General features: G+C 45.0%; 1 protein-coding gene across 2 annotated transcripts in view; it reads right to left on the reverse strand.

The window, feature by feature from the left end:
* The window catches only part of Cdc14a (cell division cycle 14A), a 170,207-nt gene extending 145,907 nt beyond the window's left edge, over positions 1 to 24,300 (reverse strand). For both annotated transcript variants that reach the window (XR_008216438.1, XM_052730935.1), the window contains exons 1-3: positions 24,187 to 24,300; positions 23,331 to 23,421; positions 4,667 to 4,742 (exon numbers count right to left, since the gene is read on the reverse strand). Coding sequence is in view for 1 of the 2 variants with exons in the window: in XM_052730935.1 (XP_052586895.1) it covers positions 4,667 to 4,742; positions 23,331 to 23,421; positions 24,187 to 24,235 (216 nt within the window). In the remaining variant the exon portion in view is untranslated. The remainder of the gene's footprint in view (positions 1 to 4,666; positions 4,743 to 23,330; positions 23,422 to 24,186) is intronic.
* Positions 24,301 to 26,110: the final 1,810 nt, after the last annotated feature.

A 26,110-nucleotide genomic window follows, 5' to 3' on the forward strand; every position in this document is an offset into this window, starting at 1 on the left:
TAAATTAGGAGAAAGTAGTGTTTAGTTTTTAATTACTGCCAATTTTGTCTCCTTCTAATACAGCCTTGAAGCATTTACATTGTAGTTCAGTGTTCTTGGCATTGTCTAAACAAAAGATCCCTCTGAGAATTAATAAGGAGCTGCAAGTCTTCCCAGAAGAAAAATATAAGTACACACCAAAGTGTACATGTAATTTCGTGATTTACAGATCCCTTGCAATACCAGGTTGACAATTCCTGCCCTCCCATCAATCACTGATGACACTTTCCACTGAACAGTCCATAGACTTTCAATTGTTCCCGCCAGTAAGTCTCTCCTCTTTGCTGCCTCTCCACGGTAAGAACTGATCAGAAACAGCAACCTTGGACCCATGGTTGCATAACTTGTTAGTAACAATTTGTTAAACTGTATACAACAAGCAATGCTTTTGTTGATGGTGGGGATAATGCCTTTTGTTTGGGACACTTTAAATAAATATTTCATGGATAATTTCCCATTCTAACCAACATAATTACAACTGAAGTCACTGGCAATCAAATGTGCATGGACACATTTTAAAAAAAAAATCAGTAAATTTGGAATAAATCATTATCTCAAAGCACTGAGTTAAAAAAACATCTATGGCATTTAAGAAAGGAGAAACAAGCTGGGTGTGGCAGCACATACCTTAAGTCCCAGCACTCAGGGAGGCAGAGGCAGGAGGATCTCTGTGAGTTCAAGGTCAGCCTGGTCTACAAAGCCAGTTCCAGGAAAACCAGGGCAACACAGAGAAACCCTGTCTCGAAAAACCAAAAAGAAAAGGAGAAACTTGGGAATTGGAATAGAATTCATGGCAAAAATTATCTATTTTTTGCCATGAAATTAGGAATGAAAAAAATAAATAAAATCATAACTTGAAGGAATAAAAATCTCCAGACTATTAAATAACATGTGCCTAAATCACAGCGTTTTAAAAAAAAAATAAAATTTTGAATGTTAAAAAAAATAGAGAAATCACATAGAGAAGAATTCTAACAGGAAGTTACTAATTAAAATAATGCTATAAAGGAGGACAGGAAGATGGCTCAGCAGGTAAAGGTACTTGCCACTAAGCCTGACAACTTGAGTTGGATCCCCAGAATGTACACCCCTGTAAGGTGTCCTCTGACCTCCACACACACGTTATTGCAAACATCTCTCCTCTCTCTCTCTCTCTCTCTCTCTCTCTCTCTCTCTCTCTCTCTCTCTCTCTCTCACACACACACACACACACACACACACACACACACACACACACACACACACACCAAGGATTTAAGCCAGAGGGATGTGGCATTCAGTCAGGCAGGCCATGGTGACGAATCGAATGCAGGAGTGGAGTAAAGTGCAAGGCTCAGGGTGACAAGGATACTTCCATTCCCAGTAAATCAGTACATGAAATCACCCACGGGAAGATGTCAAGGACAGAGCTGGCAAGGTAAGGTTTTTGAAAGGTATAGGTAGCGAGGTATCCTGGCCCCGATCAAGATGAGGAAGCGTGGATAGCCAAGGAGACAGACGCATCAGCCAGGGACGGATGCTCTGGGAGGACGGGGAGATGGCCAGTGTAAAGATGCTGTTGGCAGAGTGACAGAGAATGTTACTGTGAGGCGTGCGTAACAGGAAGAGTATGTTCCAAATAGGAGAGCATGGGGTCTAAGCTCCTGGAAATGTTAACATAGCCAGGGTGGCAGGCACAGCCTGGGAGAGTGAGCAACGAAGGATTCTAAACCCAAGGCCCAGATTACCCCCACCCTAGGCAAAGATAAGCATGTGAACAACGACACCGCTCAACTTCACCTGTGACACAGGTCACACATCTCTCTTAGGTTCCCATCTCTCCCTGTGATTGAGCTGTGTCTCAACAGCTGTCACTTAGATTCCTAAGAGTGTGCTGACCAGCTTCCCCGTAGGGGAACGACAGCACTAAGGGTGAAGAAGGCATTCAAAACTTCCCAGAAGAACTATTAGACTTCCTACCTGAACTTACAGATGTGACATTAGGAACGTGATTTGGCATAGCAGCTTAATTTTGAAATTTGCAAAGCTCTCTCACATAAACCTTCTGAGACAGTCCTAACTACTATTCTCATGAAGCTCTGGAATTCTTTTTTTTTTTTTTAAAGACATTATTTTTTTTTTTAAGCTATTCTGTAGCTCTAGCTGCCCTGGAACTGACTGTGGAGACCAGCCCTCAAGCTCACAGATATCGACCTGCCTCTGCCTCCTGAGTGCTGGGATTAAAGGTGTGCACCACCATGCCTGGCTAGAATTCTTACATTATAAATAAGAAAAAGATTCTACAGTTCTGGCTTTGGATTGTTAATGTAAATTTTTTTCTCCTGATGAGAGATTCTATTTGGTATGGTTCACTTAATTAACATTTGAGTTTTGAAAAGTCAATCCTTCAGAAAGCTACAGATTAGCCATTAATTAAAGCTAAAAAAATGTTATTCCAGGCATCTATAGCTGATTCCTGATCATTGGAATGAACCAACGGGACTGTCAGAACTTTATTAAACTTTCATAATTATGTAAGGAAGTTTTGGAAATGAAAGAAAATTTAAACAAGTCTCTATACACACTCACTGTTAGGTATAGAATATGGTAGAAAAAAAAAAACAATTCAATCCAGTTACTCTTCTACAACCACTATAAGTAGACTCTTGAGTTAGATGACTTCATTTTCCTAATAATGATTTATTTCTCTTTGGTACCTCCAGACAGTATTTAGGTCCCATGGTCACTTGTGCATGGTTCATGCCAGCTACATGATAGCATAATTAGGAAATAGGAGCTTGGGAGACAGCATAGTGGGAAAGATCATTTCCTATACTAATGTAAGGACCGGAGTTTGGATCCATAGTACCCATGTAAAAGTAGGGGATGGGGAGGCCACACAGACTGGCATCCCCTGACCTAGAGGACAGAGAAGTGGATCCAGAAACTTGGCGTACCCAGCCTAGCCAAATGGTAAGCTCCAGGTTCAGTGAGAGACTCTGTCTCAAGGAAATGAGGTGGACAGCGATAGAGCCAGACACTCAATGTCTTTCTCTAGCCCCCTCCCCACACACATATGCATGAAGAGAAGAGAGAGAGAGAGAGAGAGAGAGAGAGAGAGAGAGAGAGAGAGAGAGAGAGAGAAACAGAGAGACAGAGACAGAGATAGAAAGGTGGAATTAGAGTAGAATTCATGAGCTTTATGATGGAGTCAGGGAAGAAGTAAAAGCAGGAAAGAGTGGGTTCCACATGAGTTCATTCATGTTTCTCTTTACCTTGGTTGCTTTTCAACCCTTTCATCTAAATGGCACAGGAAGGAGGGAAGAGAGAAAGAGAGAGAAAGCAAACTAGGAAACCCCCAGATCCTCCCAAGGAAAACATGAGGTTCAGGCATTGACTAATGACCCTTCCAGTCATTGAAAGTTCACTTTAAAGGTTATTTTTTACCTCCCTATGATCATAAAAATATCTACTTTTCTAAACTACAAACAGTAGCTTCTTGGTTCTTGTTTACTTAAATGAATATACAATACATTTTTAAGTCAGATAATATTGCATGATTTAATTCCTAAGTGAGTTGGGTGTGATAAGTTTTTTGTTATGTAATTATTAACTAAATGTCATTGTATAACCATATTGTATGACACCACATTGATAGCAATGGCAAAAATCTGCAAATGTATAAAGCATACAATATATTCTACAGGAAATGCTCTGCCAAACTACATTTATATCTAAGTTCAACCAAAAACCCAAAGGCAATCACTGAGCAGGTGTGTGTGTAAGCCACTGTACTGTAGAACAGAAACACTTTATCCAACATAAAGAACAAAACACTAAGCATTATAAGTCTGTGATTATCTTAGGAGCATATATTGTGGTATACTGTTTCTCAAACTGAAACATTCAAGAGGTCCATTTAGAAATTGGAAGAAAAATATAAAGGTTGGTTTCCATGTAGTAAACTTAATACTGTAAATGTCAATTTTTTTATATACTCAGTTTAAAAGGAAAAAGTCTACATGACAAAAATCCATATATACATACAGAAAATGAGAAGGATCCCGTGTAAAACAAGCACTGCAGACTAATACTGAATGCCTGCCCACATTCTGTCAGAGCAGGTAATTCTATCACTGCTGATTCACGGGTCTCACTTGGTTATTAACTCTACAGAGATGACGTTCAACAATATGCAAAATTTTCCATCTTGACCAAACAAAACCTGGTTATGTGCCTGATGAGACCCTTCATCACCCCATAATAGCATCGACAAGCACATCTGAAGGCTGTGGAAAAATTATCCTATGAGGGAATCTGACAGAAACTCATGAACAACCTAAAAGGCTGTGCCCCTTCCTTAGATCACGGTTGCAATGACTTCACTCAGCTCATGTTGCGGCTGTCCTGAAGAAAGAAAGAGGTTAACATGCCCTTTGTGGTATAATCAGGAGGATCGATTTCAACTCCTAGGTGAACTCTCACAAATTTCTAAAGATCTAAATCACCTGATTAAATCGTGTGTGTGTGTGTGTGTGTGTGTGTGTGTGTGTGTGTGTGTGTGTGTGTGTGCAAAACAATCCCACTGGGCAGGTTTCCTGGTTTAAACATTTTAATTCCAAAACATAAACAGGTCTAGAATACTCACTTTTAGTTTCTTGTTTAGTTTACAGCAGTATCTGTACACCATTGCCAAGTTCAGAGGTCCAAAATCTGCATAGAAACTGAGATATATACATATATAAAATAGCATTTAGTACAAGCACAGTTTTCAGTAACATAGATGCTCACTTTTCACTTCATCTGATTTGTAATCACATTGCAATTATCTTCAGGAATAGGTTCATTCCCTAAGTAGTCTGGTCCGTGCCAATCCAGGTACCTCAGAGTTCCACCCTACTCGGACCCTGGAGTTCTTCTAGCCAATCTCTTAACAGAGCACTAGTTGGGCAATTTTGAGTCTTAAGTCCGTTTAACTCCTTCCTGTGCCATTTAGATGAAAGGGTTGAAAAGCAGCCAAGGGAAAGAGGAATGTGAATGAACTGGTGTGGAACCCACTCTTTCCTGCTTTTACTTCTTCCCTGACTCCATCGTAAAGCTCATGAATTCCTCTAATTCCACGTCTTCCACTCAAACACCCTCAACTCTCATGTATCTAACTGCAGTGGTCCTTTTTCCCTCTCCATCCTTCTTAAGCGTCCTGTATTATAAGACATATTGGCTCCCCTGCCCTCCCCTACACCTCCAGAATACAGTCATCAACCTGAACATAAATCTCTCTTACCCACTGTCATGAGTCTAATTGGTGACCTAATGGAAAAGAGTGCTCTTGTCTACCTCTGACCCAGGACTGGTCTTCACCTTCACCTTCCTACTGGACCCACCGTCTGCAGGCCTTCCAATACCTCAAACTCAGTGTGTCTACACACATCTTTCCTTCAAAATAGCCCTGAACTTTTCTGAATCACAGGAGCATGAAACCGCTCAAACATGGTACAGCAAAAACATTATTACATCAAATGAGCTACCACTCTCCTATACCCCTTCTTTCTGTCCCCAGTGACACATCAGAAGCCCAGCTCCCCTTCAGCTTAGTCATGTTCTGTTGGAATCCTCAGTCTCCTTCCCAATGATGGCGCATTTCATCATACAATTCAATCGCCCTTCTTTCATTTCCTATTACTCAAAAATGCTGAGTGGCTCCTCACTACTGAAGGATGTCTCCACCACCCAGGAACCAGAGCTTAACACGCCATGCTCCTAGCTTCCAGGCTGATCCCGTCTCCTAACAGGTCCCTCTCAGGATCTTCATTCCACATGACACATCCACCTCTTACCTCCAAACATTCACCATCCCTAATGCCACCCTCCACTCACAATAGTCCTCTTACAGAGAATACCCTCCCCTCTGGTCACTTTTCCTAGTTTCTTCAAGATGGCCTTCAAATGCAGCCTCCACAAAGCCTTTGCAGTCACATTAGGGGCACTACCTAAGCTTTGCTCAAAGTCCTCAAAACTTTCCATTTCAATGACTCTTTCAACAAAATATACATAACGTCGCATATTATGGAGAATTTCACATGAAGAATCTGTCTAATCAACTGCAACATGAGCTTCCCCATCAAGGAACCTATTTATACTTTACAGATTTGGAAGAACGTCCTAGATGCAATACAACTAAAAATGAGTTACCGTGCAGAAACGCTCATTAGTACTCTAAATTCAACTCAGTCTAGAGCACAAATGTATTAAATACCACCAAGTTTGCAGAAACCCATCTTTGAAATCCCCTCTTACTGAGAAAGACATTTAAGTCTTCTCTGCCTCCCAAATTATATACGTCACTCCAACTACAAGTCTGCCAATACCTACTGGCCTTAGGTAAGTAAAAATTACTGACTTTGGCCAGACGGTGATGGCGCACACCTTTAATCCCAGCACTCAGGAAACAGAGGTAGGTGGATCTTTGTGAGTTCGAGGCCAGCCTGGTCTACAAAGCGAGATCCAGGAAAGGTGCAAAGCTACACAGAGAAACCCTGTCTCGAAAAACAAAACAAAACAAAAAAAAATACTGACATTGTATGTGTTATCCATGTTAAACAAAGTAGGAATGTTGTGGAACATATAGAACTAAAATTGGCTGCCTTTACAACAGGGTTCATGAAAAAAATAATAACACAAAATGAACCAGAAAAAGAAACTTCTAATGATTTGAAATAAAAGTTCTTTATTTATTTCTAAAGTTCTCAAGGTGGTGTTAATTTAGTTCTAAAGTTCCCAGTGTGGTGCTAGGCTATAAATATAAACAAGAACCCACTGAAAAACATTAAAATGAGGGCTGGAGGTGTATCTCGAGGGCACAGCACACACTTAGCATGCACAAGGTTCCACCCCCAGCACCGGGGGGAAATGAGAAAGCATATACGTAGGGACCTAACTGCATTGTTTAGGGCAACACTTCTTTACAGCAGAGATTTTCTTGTTCTTGGGTTCATTGGAAGCATCACTTTTTAACAAACATACCTTGCAGTTTTGTTTTTGGTTTGGGTTCTGGTTTTTTGGAACATACATATTAACCCTGTATAATTCAAACTTAAATGTGGAGTGTTGGTCATTATCTCAACTTTTGAAATTCATGCTGAACAAGCTTCAGAAAAGCACAAACTGGGGCTAGAGAGGTGATGGCTTAGTGGTTAAGGGTACTGGCTGCTCTTTCAGAAGACCAGGGTTCAATTCCCAGCACCCACTTGGTGGCTCACAACCCTCTGTAAGTTTAGTCACAGGAAGTCCACTGACCTTTTCTGGCCTCCATGCGCCTTGTGCACACAGTGCACAGACACATGCAGACAAAACACCCACACACGTAAACAAGAAAATGAAAACAAAAAAAAATTAAATTAAAAAAAGCACAAAGAATCTAAGTCATGGAATTCCAGCTTCATTCTAACAGCTACATATCAACTTCATCCTCACGCTCAAAGCTACACAATGAAATCCACTTCTATAAATTCACTTTTAGAAGCAGAATGGCTCATGAACAGAACTATTTTACCAAATTCTAGAAAGGTTAAGTGGGTATCTTCCCATGACACAAAATCAAGTAAATCAAATGTGGACCTCATCTTTCCAGCATGGTAAACAGATGTAGGCTACTTAAAATGACAAATAAACTTTAATTTCAGTTTTCACATCTGAAAACTGAAGAAGACATTTCCCATTAAAATATACTCAAAAGCCACATGTGGCTAAAGGCTACAGAACTGGACTGTGTGAAGCAATAATGGACAATAACAATCAAGATGAAAATATAAGATCGGAACAAAAATGGCCACCATGCATTGAGGAATTGCCAGCACCAAAAAAAAAAAAAAAAAAAAAAAAAAAAATAGATACAGATAAAATGCTTTCAGCGAGGTACTATCCCAAAAAATAAGGGAGGGAAGCAACTTGGAAAGGCATCTCTTTATTAGCTCATGAAAACACACACACACACACACACACACACACACACACACACACACACACACATTTCTTTAATTTTTTTTTTTTTAAGAAAAAAAATCTGAAGGTGGAGTAGTTTCCTGGACTTGTAGTCCAAACACTCACCAATGCCTTCTCTGTTCTGTCAAATCCCAGCAAAATATCTCAACTCAACGGCAAGCAAAGACTCCTCCTCCCACTTTGTCTTGGGGGAGGGGGGCAATATTCCAGCCTCATTCGGATAGGTGGATATAGTATTTTATCATATCAGAGCACCTTCCTCTCCAAATGAATGAATAAAGAAACCAATCTCAGCCGGGCGGTAGTGGCGCACGCCTTTAATCCCAGCACTTGGGAGGCAGAGCCAGGCGAATCTCTGTGAGTTCGAGGCCAGCCTGGGCTACCAAGTGAGTTCCAGGAGAGGCGCAAAGCTACACGGAGAAACCCTGTCTCGAAAAACCAAAAAAAAAAAAAAAAGAAACCAATCTCCCCACCAACACATTCATTTCCTCTAACAAAGTTGGCAAATTATAGGTCAATACTAAAATGAAGTCTCAAGAAGCTTAAGAAATGACCATCAGGCAACAGTTTTTTTTTATTCAATATGTGTAAAGAGCTAAAATCCAATTACTTTATTGACAGCAAAGAAATTCAAAGAACTGAGTGAAGCTGTGAAGTCCTCAGATTGGGGGGCTGGGGGAGGGATGGAGAGGAAAGCTGTGTCCCTATCAAAGGACCAAGGAAGGAGAAGCTCAGGAGCAGAGAAGACATTTTCCAGGGTCATCAGCTGCCCACAGTGTGACAGGAAACAGAAGCTGAACCCAGAAGCCACTGGTCAGGCCAGCATGTCCTGCTCTTCTCGCAAGATTTACAAAACCTATAGCTTATCATTCTCGTTGGGTTTTCTAGTGAGCTGTCATCTACGGGAGTCTGTTCCTCGGGAGATCATCATTCAGAGCACCACTCTGTTGATTCTACACCTTAGAAGCTTCATGCAAAACTGTTCAACCCCTCGGCACAAAGAAATGCTATCCTGTGAGTGCTGCCTATTCCCACCACAAAATTTATGGACACCCATTCTAAGCAAGAAGCTACAAGTTAACATATTAATTAATTAAAGAGTACTTATGAAACCAAAAAGACTATTGTTTTTTAAAAAAAAAACAGAATGAAAAAACACTGTAAGAGCATAAAGCATACCAATCCTTTGCTTTTCATTTGTGTGTGTGTGTGTGTGTGTGTGTGTGTGTGTGTGTGTGTGTGTGTGTGTGTACATGTTCTTGTGTGAGGCTCCACGTGTGTCACGGATGAATGCGGAGATCAGACGCTAACCTTTGGGTGCTGATCCTCACCTCTCCTTGTTTGAAACAGTCTCTTCATGGGTGTGTGAACCAGACTACCTGGCCCAAGTCTGCAGAGCACCCTGTCTCTGCCTACCATCTCCCCATAGGGGCATGCTGGAATTACAGACACACTGGGCACTTCTGTGAGTGCTGGTCATGTGAACTCAGGTTATCAGACAAGCCTTTACCCACTGGTCATCTCCCCAGCCTATCTTTAACTTTTAAGAGTACTATTGAGACTGCCTGCTCATTTGCTCACTCCATTATTTACCGAAAGCCCACTGCCCGCCAGTCCCTACCCACGAGTAATTCACTACCTACTGAGAAAAACCAGTATTACAGCAAATACATATAACACTAAACTAGCATTGTCCTTCCAACACACAGATTACACAGATGTCCATGTGTCCGCAAGTTTGCTGAGATGAACCAGGACTGCCTCTGGTCGACCAGCTAACGTTCGCCTTACTGCCGCTGTTTCCCTCCAGCCCGAAAGTGTTTCCGATCACGACGAAAACTCATAGTGATCCCATTTGCAGAAGCTCCTAATCACTTGGCGAACACTCACCTAGTCAGAGTGTCTGCTCATGCCCTTAGAGCACAACCTGCCACAGTCACAGATGTCAGTGGCTGAGCGCTGAGCAAGCTCCCTGTGCACACGACAGGACAGCCTGAAAAAGAGCTAAAGGCCACTTGGTATCACAGGATGCCAGTACCAGTTAGATCACGGGGCATCCCTAGGCTGGTGCCTTGGTCTCATTGTCAATTCTCACTCCAGTCCCCCTTGATAGAGCCTTTCAGGAAACCCCAGCTGCCTCACATCAAGAATGTGAGGAACCTTCTCTACTTAGCACTTTCTTTAGCCCTAGGCACATGGCAGCCTTGTGTCAGCCCTCAGCTGTTGCTTCCGCAAAAGAAGTGACTGACCACTCTGCCTTAAAGCCAAGAGGCAAGGCCAGAGAGTATCAAGGAGCCTTCTAGCCTACAGCTCTGTAATTTGATGTGCTTTCACTCTGGAGCAAGTCAGTGAAGGGAAAGCCCCTTCAAGACTCCAATTAACGAAAGCACGAGGGGGCTTCTCCAGGAATGCTCTGCTATGAATAAAAGTCACTCCCACAGAAACATTCTCAAACCATGTAAGTTAACCCTGTTATCCACCCGCAGCTACTGGAAGCATGAGGACTAAGCAGACAGTACTCCCCAGAGCTTTGGCAGAAACAGAGTGGTGACTGGTCCACCGCCCATAAAAGGCTAACTCTCACCTTTCTAAAAGCAGCTCAGGTTCTGAAAAGGGAAAGGTACCCTAAAACCAGTGGCAGTGATCATGTTACCTCTCTAAGCCCCGGGAATTAAAACCAACACCCTCCCTCCACCTTGCCTCCAAGGACCCAGGTTTTCTCTCTTTGGAGAATTATTTTACAACATTCCCTCACCTTGCTACCACTGAGCTCCAACCAGAAGGGATGTTTTGAGCCCCTGCTTCAGACCTTCAGCGTATGCAACGACCCACTCCTGATTAACACCTACTCACGCCTTAGGTCCCTGTCCAGTCATCCTTCCTCAAAGAATTCTTTTCTCCCCACCTCTTTGGTCGCTCTCCAAACACGCATACCCCACAGGCTCCGTTGCATGCCTTCACAGAACTGAAAGTCTTTGGGGGAGCTGAGGATGCAGCTCATTTGGTAGGGTGCGCGCCTGGCATGCAAAAAGCCCTGGGTTCCATCCCCGGAACTGCATAAAATGGGGCATCGTGCTAAATAACAGGTCATGTTCAGCTGCATAGTAAATTCAAGGCTAGCCTGGGATACACCAAACCCTGTCAAAAGAGAAAAATGCTCTAGGTGTCTCCTCCTTCAGAGTGCTCACAATGGTCTAACTCTTGAACATTTAACAGGTCGATTGTCTAAACCCCACTGCAGGACAAGCTCCATGAAACAGGCTGAGCTAAAAGTCGGTTCCTAGGCCAATTACTAGCACCAATCCAGGGATGAATCAATAAATAAATAAATAAAGGTTGGTACATGGTTGGTTCATTTGAAAAACAAGGGAGAAAAGAAAAGAAAAACACTCTTCATTCTAAACATTCTCAATTGTGTCAGGCTAAGGATGACCAGAGAGGTGATCCATCACACTTTATTATTATATGGATACAAAACAAGGTTAAGGGGCTGGAGAGATGGCTCAGTGGTTAAGAGCACTGACTGAGATTCTAGAAGACCTGTATTCAGCTCCCAGCACCCACGTTGGGTGACCCACAACTGCCAGTAATTCCAGTTCCAAGAGGCCTGGTGCTCTTTTCTGGCTCCCAGCACCCACGTTGGGTGACCCACAACTGCCAGTAATTCCAGTTCCAAGAGGCCTGGTGCTCTTTTCTGGCCCCCAAGGGTGCCGACACTCACATGGCACACACACAGACACTCACATGCATAAAAATAAATCTTTTTTTTTTTTTAGCTAAATATACAAAACTGACCCTGAAAGATAGACATATACAGAAACTGTAAGTGGTGAGATCAAGCAACCCTCTTGGATTCGGAAAATTGGGGCACCTCACAAGCTTCTCCTACCACTCCACCTTCATTACTGATTTTTATTCGATTTGAGAGATTTTTTTTCTATCTTAAATCACCCAGAGCATTTACTGTGGGTTTCCCAGAACTGCAGGTATGTGTCCCATAAGCACTGTGGAACGAAATCCCATGTCAGCATTGGGGAAAGAGTGGGCAAATGAAGAAGACACTGCTTTACAGAGCCGCCTCACACAGCTCCCTAAAAAGACGGTTCAGCCTGCCTTTAATCTCACAGTTAGCAAATCAAGTGTCTTTTAATATTCTCAGATCTATTCTGCTGCTCAGAACCAATCATTTTCTTCCCACAACTATATGAATTCCTTATCCTTTGAAGGTAGAGAAAGGTATCCACTGAGAAATCAGTTACGGGCACAAGGGAGGTGGCTCAGTCAGTTCAGTGTCTGCTGTGGGAGCATCAGGACGTGAGTTTGGCTCCCCAACATCTGTGTAGAAGCCAAGTATGGAGTATGGACACGTGCACCTGTAACCCCAGCACTGAGGAGGCAGACCGATTAAAAAAAAACACACACACACAAAAAAAAAACCCTGGAGCTTGCTAGCCAGGCAGGCTGGCCAAATCAGTGAGAGACCCTGTCTCAAAAACTAAAACTGGGAGCAACTGAGGAAGAGACCTCATGTTCAGCTAGGCCTACCACACAAACACACCCCACGCACGTGCGCACGCGCGCACACACACACACACACACACACACACACACACACACACACACACGTACACATATAAAACACACATGCATCTGCATACCCATGAACAAATACACATATAACACACTTATATGCACACAAATAAATAAATGTTAGATGGAAATCAGTTATCCTTGGATTCCCAACTCAGGAATCTCACCAATCTGCAATCCAAGTGAGCCCAAATCCCAAGAAAGCAAAAAAAAAAAAAAAGCCAAAGTGCGATTGTTTTCTGTTTGACGCTCGCCGTGAACCATGCTTGCCCTTTAGCCGTGTTTATAAGAGGCTCGCTCTCACACAAAGTCTAGTCTTGTTTCAAACTCAATATTCAGAAAACAAGGTATCTGGTGTCTACTCCCACTGCGTGTTTAGGCTCATCAACAGATCAAGGAGCAAGTGGTCGCCAGAGGCAGGGGCTAGTTAAGTACTCAGCTCCAAGCCAGCTGTGAGGACGCACACATGCCATCCCGGTGGTGCGCGGGAGGCTGCCGCAGGAGGATCATCACAAGCTCAGGGCAGTGTGGGCTATGGAGCAAGACCCTGTCTAAAGGAGACTAGAGAAGGAAGGCAGAAAAGAAAAGAGAGAAGGAAGGCACAGAGTAAGGGTGGGAGGGAGGGAGGGAGGGAGGGAGGGAGGGAGGGAGGGAGGGAAAGAAAAACTCCATTTATAGACGTTATCAATAAAAAATTAACCAAATAACACCTAAAGAAAACAAAATGTTAGCTAACAGGAGCTATTTGATATACCAGAAAAGTGCAGGTGTGTGTGTGTTTCTGTCTGCCTTTCCTGTCTACCTGTCTGTCTGCCTCTCTGTCCATGTGCACGTGCATGCCACATGTGTATAGAGATAAGAGGAGAACTTGTGAGCGTTCTCTTCATGTGAGTCCTGGAGGCAGAACTTAGCTCACCCTGCTTTACCCTCTGAGCTACCTCACCTGCCCAGGCCCTTTAATCTTTAGAGAGCCTTAAACCTGAAGCAATGAACTGTTTAGTCAACGTATTCATAATTATGGAGTCTGAATACTACAGAAAACAATCGGTCCATTCATTAAGACAGAAACATAGGTTCATTTAGGAAAGTCTAAGGCTACATGGTATTTCAGATAAGGTTTTTGTAGGCTTAATTTGGCAATGGAGCACTTGCCTAGCTTGAGTGAAGCCATGAATTGGTCTCCAGCTCTTCCAAAATACACATATGGAACTTTCCAGTTCTTTGTATCAGGTACCTTAGTGAACCGTCAACTTCTCAGATGAAAGTAGATAAATGTTCTACTTCCATAGATTGATGGAGACCAATTTGAAATAAAGCACCTTTTCTAGATCTCAGAAGAAAATTATATTTAATAACAAAACAAAGCCAAACTAGCAAATCCTTCCATTCGTCAGCAAGTTATGAATATGTTGAAAACCAAAACACTAACTTGATTAATAACAGAAAAGCTTCACTTTAAAGCTGTAGTTCAGGGGCTGAAGAGATAGTTCATCAGGTGAAGGTACTTTCCACAGAAAGCTTGACAACCAGAGTTCAATCCCTGGGACCCATGTAAAGGTGGGAAGAAGAGCTGACTGGACAAAGCTGTCCTCTGGTCTTTGTGTTTACACCATGGTATGTGTACACCCACACACACATATCACACACACACACACACACACACACACACACACACATATCTCTCTCTCTCTCTCTCTCTCTCTCTCTCTCTCTCTCTCTCTCACACACACACACACACACACACACACACATAGTAACAAAAAAATTTAAAACTACAGTTCAATACTAATGTTTGTTTGTTTGTTTGTTTGAGACAAGCTCTGTAGCCCAGGCTGGCCTCAAACACACAGGAATCCTCCTGTCTCAGACTCACTAGGATTACAAGCATTTCTTATGGAGGACTTCATCATCAACCACAAATAGCTGTGTTCATTTAGCAGATGTCATTTAGCTAGGTTGTCAAGGATTAAACACGTTTCAACAAGAATAACAGAACTTAAATGGCCCCACCCAATATACAATTCTTTGGTGGTCCTGGAAGTATTGGGTTGATTTAAAAAAAAAAAAAAAAAACTTTTTTCATTACATTGAAATTAGAGCCTAAAAAAACTAAACAATAAATTCCATAATTAAGTGTAGAAAGTCCAACTTAAACCATAATTCCAGAGACTTTGAGATCAGCTGTCCCACACAACTCTCCAGACTTTAAACCAGTAACTGGCAAGTGTCCAGGTCAGGGACTGCCTATTTTCTGCTTGAAGGCCACAGAAGGCAAAGACTCCATCACAAAGAACCCTTCTCACTTCCAGTTTCCCACTAACAACACAAAAGAGAACCACAACCACCAGCAGGTCGCTCCTCCTTCAAACTTAAACACAGACATCTACTTAACCTGTCATTTTCTCTCAGTCGTCCAAGCCAAAGAAACTTGTGTCTCAAACACGCCTCCTCTCAAAGCATGGAGGAACCCCTTGTGCTCCAAGCTCTGGTCAGTTCCTTTCCACTCATCCGGAAGCCCCGTGGGCTGAGACACAGCATCCCACAGTCCAGCCCATCCTCACTTGGGACTGCTTTCCATTCAACTGTCCCTTCCAAACAGACTCTTCCTCTTCCTCAACATACCTTTTATGACTCTGCCTGAGATCTCCCTCCATCTCTCCCTCCCTGCCTGCCTGCCTGCCCTCCTCACTCACTCATTCATTCAACTTGCATGTCTGGGGCACCATTCTTACGCCAAGCACAGTGTTAGGTCTAGAGAGGTGACAGTGACCAAGAACTGGTAGTACTGGTCCTCAGACATCATAAAATGCCCTGTGCTCATTACACATCAAGCATCGCTCTGTGAAGAAGTCTTTCAATAACCAGGGCAGTGTCGAGCTCTTGTTTTCTTCACTCCTAACACAGAAGACTGCAGCTTCACGCGCTGACCTCCATTCTGTTTCCACTTCCCCTTTTGCCTGTGTTTATCCGATGCATCAGCACAGTGCCCTGCAACCAATTCTCACTCCATCTACATGTTCTTTTCTTGCATAGCAATTTTCAGCCACTTACAAATTTCAAGTTGTGCTGCTTTACACCCCATTTTTTAAAAAAAAAAAAAATGTGTTCATTCTTTTTTTTTTTTTTTAAGCACAAAATTGTTTTGAGCTGTGGCTACGTAAGTCATTTACTGTGGGCTTGGGAACGTGTTTATGAACTTACAAATGAGAACATCTGATGTCTTAGGCGTCTACTTCAAACAAAATAATGAAACCGCCCTGGGGTGGCCTGGCACAGAGCACTGTCTCCAACAGCCCACCTGGATCACCCTCTCATGCTGCCTGATAGAAGCAACCCCTGTAAGAAGACTCCTTAGCACTTCAGTCCAAGCGTGTGTTTTCGCCAGGGTTATCTCAAGCAAGCTGAGAAAACAACTGAGTAACAATTTATCACTACGGAGATTAAGGTCCAACCTTACACTGCCAAAGCCTAATAGGTCAAAACAGAAAGTATTTAAACAAATATGAAAGCAAAGTTTGGTGGTGGTGGGTCACATAATTAAGACTAGACTGTGCGGAGTTGAGCAGAGAGGCTTAAACCTGTCATCTCTACACCTAAGAGGCTCAGACGAGAGGATTATCAAGAACGCGAGACTAGCCTCGGCTACATAGCGAGCTGAAGGCCACCCTGAGCTACAAAGTGAGACACTGTCTCAGAAAACCAAAAAGAAAAACGTGGAACTAGCTGTGAGGGCTAAGAGTGTAGCCTCATGTTAGAGCTCAGTGTTAGAGAGCACTGGCCTAGCCTGCATGAGATCCTGGGTTTGATTCACCAGCACTGGAGGAGGAAGAGGAAGAGGAAAAGAGGAAGGGGAAGAAGTGACTGTAAATGTCTATCACTAAGTGCACTGCCTTATAGTGCATGCTACAGAGCAACAATTGAGTGCACAGGTGTATACACACCTACAACTTACGTGTTCAGGACAGAAGACGGAAAACGCAAGTCTGCCAGGCAGGATGTGCCTACCAGTGCAATAGTGGCGTGAAGGTTATGTGGAGACCGACCGCATTTGGATTAGTTTTGAGGCCTGCTCCACAGGAAGGCATTCAGGCCTGGTATTGTAAATCAGGACTCTGGAGGTCACAGACCCTAGAGAGGAACCTACTGCAGCTGCTGCTTTGCTAACCAAGATGTTGTCAGATTGCTTTCTTTTTTTTTTTTTTTTTTTTTTTGGTTTTTCGAGACAGGGTTTCTCTGTGTAGCTTTGCACCTTTCCTGGAACTCACTTGGTAGCCCAGGCTGGCCTCGAACTCACAGAGATCCGCCTGGCTCTGCCTCCCGAGTGCTGGGATTAAAGGCGTGCGCCACCACCGCCTGGCTGCTTTCTAAATGTCTATGCTTATCCCCATAGATTAGTGCTGCTTCAACTTTGGCGGAGAAGCTCCTCTCTTTAGTGGTCAGTAGTTAGTGCAGAGACTTGTAACTATGCAAAGTACTAAGAATAAGTGCCTACGGAGTACTCAGCCCTAGCTGGACAATGATATCAATCCCTAACCAAGGCTCTGGGAACATCATGGAGGAGGGGCGGGAAGAATTGGACGTAAGAGCTGGAGAATGGGGAGGAGTGAAATGCTGTCTTTGGAACACGGCATGAATGTTGCACCCACAATGTCACGGCGGTCATGATCAGCTACACAAGGTCAAGTCAACATGATCAGTCTTCCAACAGGCAGCAATAATTGGGCTTAGTGGGAGAGAGAGAGGGAGACAGAGAGAGAGAGACAGAGAGAGACAGAGACAAAGAGAGAGAGACAGAGAGAGAGAGACAGAGAGAGACAGAGAGAGAAACAGAGACAGAAGATACAAAAGTGAGATATGTTGGGAGTAACCGAAGAGAATGAGAGGAGCTGAGGGTTCCTGGGAAGAGTGGAAGAGGGAAGTTGGAGTACAGATGATCAAGACGCATTGTTTACACATATGAAATTGTCAAGCACTAAATCAAAGATATTCTGTTTTGAAACAAGAAGGTCTGAACCATACTGAGAGTGTTTTGGTTGGTTGGTTGGTTGGTTGGTTGGTTGGTTGGTTGGTTGGTTGGTGTTTTGAGACAGGGTCTTATGCATCCCAGGCTGACCTTGAAACTCCTGACCCTCCTCCTGCCTCCACTATCTAGTGCTGAGATTACAGGCCTGTGTCACCATGCCAGGTTTATGTAATGCCAGGAATTGAACTCAGTACCTCACACATTCCAGGCAAGCACTCTATAAGCTGAACTACATCCCCAGTCCTTGCTTTGTTTTTTTAAGGCAGGATCTCACTATGTAGGCCAATCTGGCCTTGAACTCAGGGATCCACCTGTCTCAGCTTCCCAAGTAGGGACCTCCACATCCAACCGAGACTGTTCATTCTTTAATCTTCTATTCCTGTACTGGGGATAGAACCCAGGGCATGTACATGCCAAGAAAATACTCTCCCAGCCAAGGCTGCTCACTCTTAACAAGTGTAAACCCATGGTGCCATTTCTTGGATTCACCAAAGAAACTCCATTCAGTCTTGGCATCTTTATTTAGTACTCTGTCATGAAAGGTAATTTTAGTACCTTTCTTCCAAAACACCAACCCAAGGACAGAAAAAAAAATAGAAAAGTATATGATTAAAAGCAGAAATACTACACATTTTCCTTCTCAGCAAACTGGCTTTCCACATCGTGAGCATCCAACCCCTCACCCAAGATCATCATTAGGAGTACAAAGGGTTCTGACAATTAACACATTTGATTTTGCTCACTTTTGAGCCAAAAACCATGACTCATGTTACTAAAAGTTAGCTTCTATTGGGAGGACAGGGTCCATCTCCAACACCAAAGAAATCGCTGTTCTGGAGAGGAGTATGCTTTGGATATTTCAATCCAACAGAGGTAAACCTTTGAAGGGCTCTAGTTCTGGAGTTACTTTTTGAACCACTGGTATTTTTAGCCTATACTCTTGTTTTAACTCTGGCCTCGGAAAACATGCAGAACCCAAGGACAAAGCATGATGATTTCTTATCATCCATGTTTTATTAATATGTCTCAGACCTTCATGGAACAAGATAGCCTGTTAAGAACCACGTAGAATCCAGACATGGTAGTGCACGCCTTTAATCCCAGTACTCAAGAGACAGACACAGAAGCAGGCAGATTTCTGCGAGTTTGAGGCCAGTCTGCCTACATATCAAGTTGCAGGCCAGCTAGGAATCCATAGTGAGATGAGAGAGAGAGAGAGAGAGAGAGAGAGAGAGAGAGAGAGAGAGAGAGAGAAAGTTCAAATTTTCATTGCCTGGTCCCCTGAAGCCATTTTGCTAAATTTGTTCACGGGCTTTTCAGAAGGTCGATATTTCAATCATGGAATTCCATCTTTCTTTAATAACTCAACAAACTTCTACACAAAACACAGCTATATCCAGACTAAATATACTCTTATATTTAAAGAGCCCAGTTAATAGTTTCTAGGGTGATAATTCACTCAGACAGGCGACATTTCACTGGGACACTCAGCAAATAATTATAGCTACCAGGTTATATGAGGCCCCGTGTGTTGATGTATATAAACACACTTCCATCTTTGAAGACATGCACATTAGGGAGTCTGCCCTCAGGACATGCTCCACAGAGAGAATCCAGGTTACTACACTGGGGCCCATGGACTCTGCAGGCCATCTCATCCTACCTCTCCAAGCAGTGAAGGCCAAGAGACACACTCCACAGCCACTAGGCCTCTCCCCTCTCCTTCCTCCAGTCTTTTGCCTCTTGACTGGCTAATTATTTATGGCTTCTTCCTCTACTCCCTTCATCCTCAAAAACCTTGACCTCTTGCTCCTCAGAAACAGCTCCATTCTTTAAACTGCATGGTCTCCTTGGGAAACTCCTAACTTTAAGTATTTCAAGGGCGTACACTCAGCCTCGAACTTTTAATCCCAACACTCAGGAGGGAGAGGCAGGCGTGTCTCTGTGAATTTAAGGCCAGCCTAGAACACTAAGACGAGTCCGAATTAGTAACTTACAAAATGAGCTCCAGGACAGGCAAGGCCATTACACAGAGAAACCCTGTCTTGGAAAAGGAAATAATCAATTAATTAAGGTATGCCCTCTTCAAATGATGTTACTATTCCTTACATTTCTCAAATTCATTCTGACCAAGACAGAAGACCTGACCTTACCACCAGAGCCGATGTCTGCCCCAGTTCCCTGTTGCAGTTCAGGATGCCCTCAGGCCCACTGTGAAGGAACTGTCCTGAGAAGTGCTCCATTCCTTTTTCTCAACATCCTCATCCACCACCCACACACAGATGCATGTCCCGCCTTTCCATCATCATCAACACCATCTCAATTCAAGCGCTGATTCTTTCCTCCCGAACATCCCAAAGTTTCTCTGTGTGGTTTCTTAGACCCTCTCCAATGGGCCTTAAATGACGCTACTACATTATTTTTTGGATGGAGGGTGTATATGCTCTGGAACTAGGTGGTCTGTTTTCAAACTCCAGCTCTATCACTTATTTCATTGGCACTGGCCACAGTACCCAACCTCACTGTCCCTTTAGGCATCACTGTGTCAAAGGATGGCAGTATCCCTTCCTTCATGGAATTGCGGGGACATGTGAATTTTATAGTCACAGAACACCTAGAAAAGCATCTGGCCCAGGGGGTGATGCTCTGTCCATGTCTGCCGTTGTCTGCAATCAGCATGCATCCAGCCATGCCATCTCTGTCCCAGAGCCCCTCTAAGGGTCTCAAGGCAGGCCAGGGTGACTGCAGGTTCCTCACTCTGGCATTCAGTCTGTCCCCAACTGACCTCTCGGTGTCATATTCCACACCTCCCCCATGTGACCTGTACATACACCAGGCAAAGGGAAGGACTTACTACATGCCCTGAACACGCTTCCTGCGTCTCCCTCCTGCTCCTCACTTTTCTTGCCTCTCACACCCATATCCAAAAAGAAAACCCGTCCACCCTTCAGGCCAATCTTAACATCCCCACGGAGCCTTTTTTTTTTTTTTTTTTTTTTTTTTTAGGTTTTTTGAGACAGGGTTTCTCTGTGTAGCTTTGCGCCTTTCCTGGAACTCACTCTGTAGCCCAGGCTGGCCTTGAACTCGCAGAGATCCACCTGCCTCTGCCTCCCGAGTGCTGGGATTAAAGGCGTGTGCCACCACCGCCCGGCTTCCCACAGAGCCTTTTATGAGCATGTTCTCTGGACATGTGTCCACCTTTCGCAAGTACTTCCTAGTACAGAGGTGAGGTTTCTCCCACGGTAGGCAGCTTTGTTCTCTTTCACTGCAGTCCTCTTAGTCATCCACCTCACAGGTGTGGAGCGCCTTGAAACCGTGAGAGAAACATCTATGTTCATCATGTCACTCTCTGGACCGTCAAGGACAGTGTGATATGCTGGGATATTGAAAAGACGGATGTGTGCAGGTAATCAGGACCATAATCACTACCGTGGCATGGTATGGCACACCACACTAGGGGAAGTACATGCCATGTCCAAGTTGAGTATCATTTCTTGTCTCACTCTATAGCCCAAGCTGGCTTGGAAGTCACTATATAACTCGGACTCACCTCCAACTCCAAGCAATCCTCCTGCCTCAGTCCCTAAAGTGATTTACATGTATAAGCCACCACACCCAGCTTTCCCCCCCACCCTTGAGAAAGGATTTCACTATGTAGCTCTAACTGGTCTGGAACTCTCTGTGTAGACCAGGCTGCCCTCAAACTCACAGAGATCCACCCTAGCTCCCCATGTGCTAGAATACAAGGGGTGTGCCACCATGCTCAGCCTTCTGTAGCTTCAAGTTCACATCCAGACTCACAAAGTAAACCAGGTGGCCCCTCACTAAGCAAGTCTGTCCTTGGAAGACACCAGGAACACGGTGAAAAAAAAATTTATATATATATATATATACGTGTATATATATATATAATTTGTATCCTAAAGTACAAACACTAAAATCACAGAAAGCTTTTCACTATTAGAATCTTTAAAAAGCCATCGTGCACTGTGTTTAGTTGACTAACTGTAATCTTTTGTGAAGTCTACCACCTAGCAATCCCAAGGGAAGTGACTCAGATCTCAATAACTGAAGCTTGTTCATGTGCACATTAATAAACCCTAGCACTTCAGTCACTGCAGAAGTGACCGTAACAGCATACAGACACAGTCCCTACCACCCTCAGGCCCTCAGCTGACAAAAAGAAAGCCATGGCAGTGCCCAACAATAGAGTGTCCACTCAATAAACACTGATGGTGGTGACATCATCCAGGTGCCCAGGGTCAGGGAACAGGCTGCTGACAACTCTATTCTGTTGAGGAGCTGGGCTGTAATCGGACACCAGAGATCCAGACCTCTTTGCCAGGGCAGCTCTAGGCATTCGTGAACAGCAGCAGCAAAAGGCTCTTTCATTCCTACTTTGCCTTCTGCCATTCCAGAAGCACCCTCCTCCCAGCACCACTGAGAGAAATGTTCCTGAAGATAGCAGTTCCAAGACCCCCCCGGGGGAAGGAACAATGAAGGATTATTTTCTGTCAGACAAGACAGGTTTTTGATGGTCCAGAATATTCCCTCTTCAAGGCCCAGTGGCACTCCTAAATCCTGAAGCAGAATTGCCAATATTCTCTCTAACAGGACCAGTCCTAGAGAGCTCTGTATGGTTCATTGAACTACGCTCATTTGACTGCCCACTTGATTATGACGGTAACAAAGTCAAATTAAATGTCTAAATCAGGGTAGATGAGGCTGGTCTGAAATACCAGCTCTTTCAGTAAAAGAACATAAGCCAATCCTGCCTTTCTACTCCTTGCTATCTACTGCTTTCATCGAATGGAAATCATCTCTCCAATTAATGTTTTACTGTGCTTACAATATCCAAATAGCCTTTTCCTTTATATCTATGGGCGGTCACAGAACTCAGTTCTGATTTTTCACTCTCAGGTCTTAGTCCAGAGGAGCAAAATAACTGTATATATATATATATATATATATATATATATATATATATATATATATATATATATATATATATATATAGAGAGAGAGAGAGAGAGAGAGAGAGAGAGAGAGAGAGAGAGAGAGAGAGAGAGAGAGAGAGAGAGTTATAGAGTTATTTAGGCAGTCCTCTACTACTCAAAGATTAAAAAAAAAAAAAAATAGCATCAAGTTCAGGGCACCTAACTAAAATAACTCAATCACACTGGAAATCTTCCTCAGAGATGCAACTTGGATACAGCTCCGTTCAGTCCTGTGTTCCACTTTCTGAAAACAGGCTGCTCAAACAAAAACATCCTTCCATACAACAGAAGCCTTGTGAACTTCGAAGCTTAAGCACCTGTAGTACACACACTGCCCTGTATCCTGTGGGTGCTCCATAAATACCTAGTGACTGATTCACAAGCCAGTTACAGGTCTGCCGATGACAGAGTGTATGACTGCCTGGTCCCACTCTAGGGAGTGTAAGGAATCCACAATGACTGTGGGAGTAGGAAGAACTAATATCCATGAAATTCTAAAAGGACTGCAATGTTGACAGGTCCAAACTATGCCAGTTTTGTCTGCACACCTCCCCAAGCCTATGGGCCTTAAAAAAGAAAGCTAGTAATGCCTCCTGAACCCTTGGGAGAAAGTGAATAAACCTGCTTATCAAAGAACCAGCAAGCTAAACAGTTCAGAGGAGTATGGGAATTAAAAAAAAAAAAAAAAGAGGGAAACTTACTTTTCATAGACCAGCTCCTCGTCGATGGAGAAATAGTGGGTATTTATTGTGCTTTTTGGTCTATTCCTTAAAGTAGCAAAATATAATCGATCTGAAAGACAAGTTTAAAAGACAAAAATACATGAGAAGCAGAGACGTGGGGCGATCATACATGAAGGATCAATAATTGCTAGTCATCATTTAAAGACCCTTTAACACGTGGGGGTTCTTGTAGAAACACGACCTGCCAGGAAGCAACACAGCCCCCAAAGCATAACTTGCCAAGAAGCTAGACCGGGACCCAGTAGGGGGCAGAACATCTTCTCTGTTCCCTCACCCCCCGGTTGCGTGCGGGCGGGTGCAGACAAGAGCTGTGGGTACCCGCAAAACTGGAGACACAAGTTTGGTTCGAAAACCTCCAGACCTCAGCTGCAGAGAAACGGGGAGAGGCGAGCTTCTTTCCCTGCAGCTTAGCAGACTTCAAGAGGAAGGAAGCAAGGACAAGGGGGTGTGGTTGGGGGGGAGGGTGTCCTGAAAGCACAGGCCAGCCACCGAGGGGTAGAGGATTAGCAGATAGATGATTAAACCCGGCAGGATCCCCCAAGAAAGGTTTGGAGGGGGAGCCCCGGCAGAGAAGCCCGCACTGTCCGGGTACGAGGAAGCTGCAGAGGGAGCGAGGAGGCGAGAAAGAAGCCGGAAGCAGGGGGTCCTCCGGGAGCTGAGTGGCGAGAAGGGGCCCGAGCGCCAAGCAGCAGTGGCTGCGGGACACAGGGCGGAGGAGAAACCCAGGGCAAAGGCTGGGACAAAGGGGAGAGCCGAGAGGAGTTGGGGGGAGTGGCGTGGAAGGGCCAGAGGATGCCGGGCGACTGCTCCTCACCTTTCATGAACTCACAAGCCCCGATTAGTTCCCCTGTCTCCGCTGCCATCTTAAGCGAGATCTGCACGGGGGAGGGCTGGGTCGCGGCCAGCTGAGGTCACCCGCCCCCGGGGGGCTTCCCCTTACTGCCTAGGAGCCGGGAAGCTCGCGGTCCCGATCACCGAGCCCGCCTGAGGGAGAAGGCGGGCGCCCAAGGCGGAGGCGGCTGCAGGGTCAGCGCGCGGGGCGCCCCGGGGACATTCCGTGGGGAACTGAGCCCGCTGGGCGCGGGACGCACACGCCCCAGGCTGTAGCCGCTGCGGCGATCCGGACTCTGTGGCGGCGGCGGCGGCGGCGGCGGCTGCTGCTGCTGCTGCTGCTGCTCCAGCTGCAGCTCCTGCTGCTCGAGCTGCTGCTGCTGCTGCTGCTGTACCGTCTCCGCCAAGCCTGGGCAACGCACACCAGCTCGCACAGCCGGGCAAAGTCTTCCCCCGGCTCCCAAAGTGATCATGGAGGACGAGACGTTTGGCCCGGATCGTGCCCGTGGCCACTTGTGCGGCGGCAGCGGGCAGGACTCCGGTGGTGCCCGTGGGGCTGGCAGCAGCTGCTCTGACTCCTCCTTCGCCACCTCCTTTCAGCAGCAACTCTTCCTCCCTCTCCTCCTCCTCCTCCTCCTCCTCTTCTTAGGTCCGCCCCCAGACCTGCCTCCCCGCCCTCCCTCGTCCCCCTCCACTTTCACGGCTTCGCGGCCATCCCTTAAAGGGACAGCTCGGCTCCTTTCTCCGCGCCGGCCTCGGGCCCCAGTTACCAGGCGCCCCGCGGGTCACTAGGAGCCGGTTGCTAAGGCTTTGTTGCCTTTCACCAATTGCTACACAGGAAACTTGGCCCTCAGCCCCGGTGGGGGTGGGGGATGTCAGGCGGGGCCAGAAACTTATGAATGAAAAAGATGGGTAGAGAGAAGTGGACGCCTCCGAGGAAGCTGCTGCAGCCTGGCAGTCAGGGATGCTCCGTCTCCTCTACCCTTTCTGCATTTGTTAAGTCTTCTTCTACATCAGATTTCTCTTGGCCCTCTTCAAGATCTTTTTCTTCCGCTCCTCTCACTCAGTTTCTTCTAAACTCTTGTGTGCGCGCGCGTACAGACACACACACACACACTGAAAAACCTCAGACCTTCTCCATGTCCGGTCATATGCGCCAACTATCTTTCCATCAGCCCCTCTTCCCACCACCGACGGGATCTGTGTGTCTTTGTAAGCAAATGTCAAGAAAAGCGCTACATCCTAGCTCAGGAATACGTGGACTGATGCTCTCCACGCACTAGACGCTGCTCTCACTTGGGCTTTGTCCTCAAGGGAAAAAAAACATTCCCAGCCAGTTCTCCAAGTCCTGTCATTTTGGCCACAGGTGTGAGCACAAAATCATCACAGAAGCCTAAGGCTCTCGTCTCGGACTGTAGGCTATCCTGGGCGAAGTGGAGAAGAGGGAAAGGACCACTTGTCCTCAAGAGAAATAAACAGAAGGTAATTTCTTTAGTCTCAGCTGGAGTGCTGCAAGGGGTACAAAGGTTCCTCTCCAGGAGGCCCCGGACTTGTTCGGCAATGTTCGGGATCCAGTTTGAACAACTTTAGTGCTGTGCGCCTTGGGGAGGTAATTAGTGGTCAGTCCTTCCCTTACGAAAATGGCGCTACTGAGCGACTCTCAGCAGAGCATGCGCTCTGGCTGGTTTCTGCCTGGACAGGGATCTGTGCAAGCCTTTGGTTCTCCGTCGCTTGTTGACCTCTAGGGAGAGAGGGGGCGCTTGAGCGAAGAGCCAGCTGAAGTGACTGCCGCCAGGGAAACAACTCAACTCATGGCTCTTAGGCCATTAGCCTGTTCTGCTGGCTTTCCAGAAAGCTGAACAAGCGCCAAACTGTAAGGGGATACTAATTTGATACGCAGAAAAACT

This window comes from Peromyscus californicus, unplaced genomic scaffold (genome assembly GCF_007827085.1).
Source record: "Peromyscus californicus insignis strain IS unplaced genomic scaffold, ASM782708v3 Scaffold_9__1_contigs__length_137607984, whole genome shotgun sequence".
NCBI lineage: Eukaryota > Metazoa > Chordata > Mammalia > Rodentia > Cricetidae > Peromyscus > Peromyscus californicus.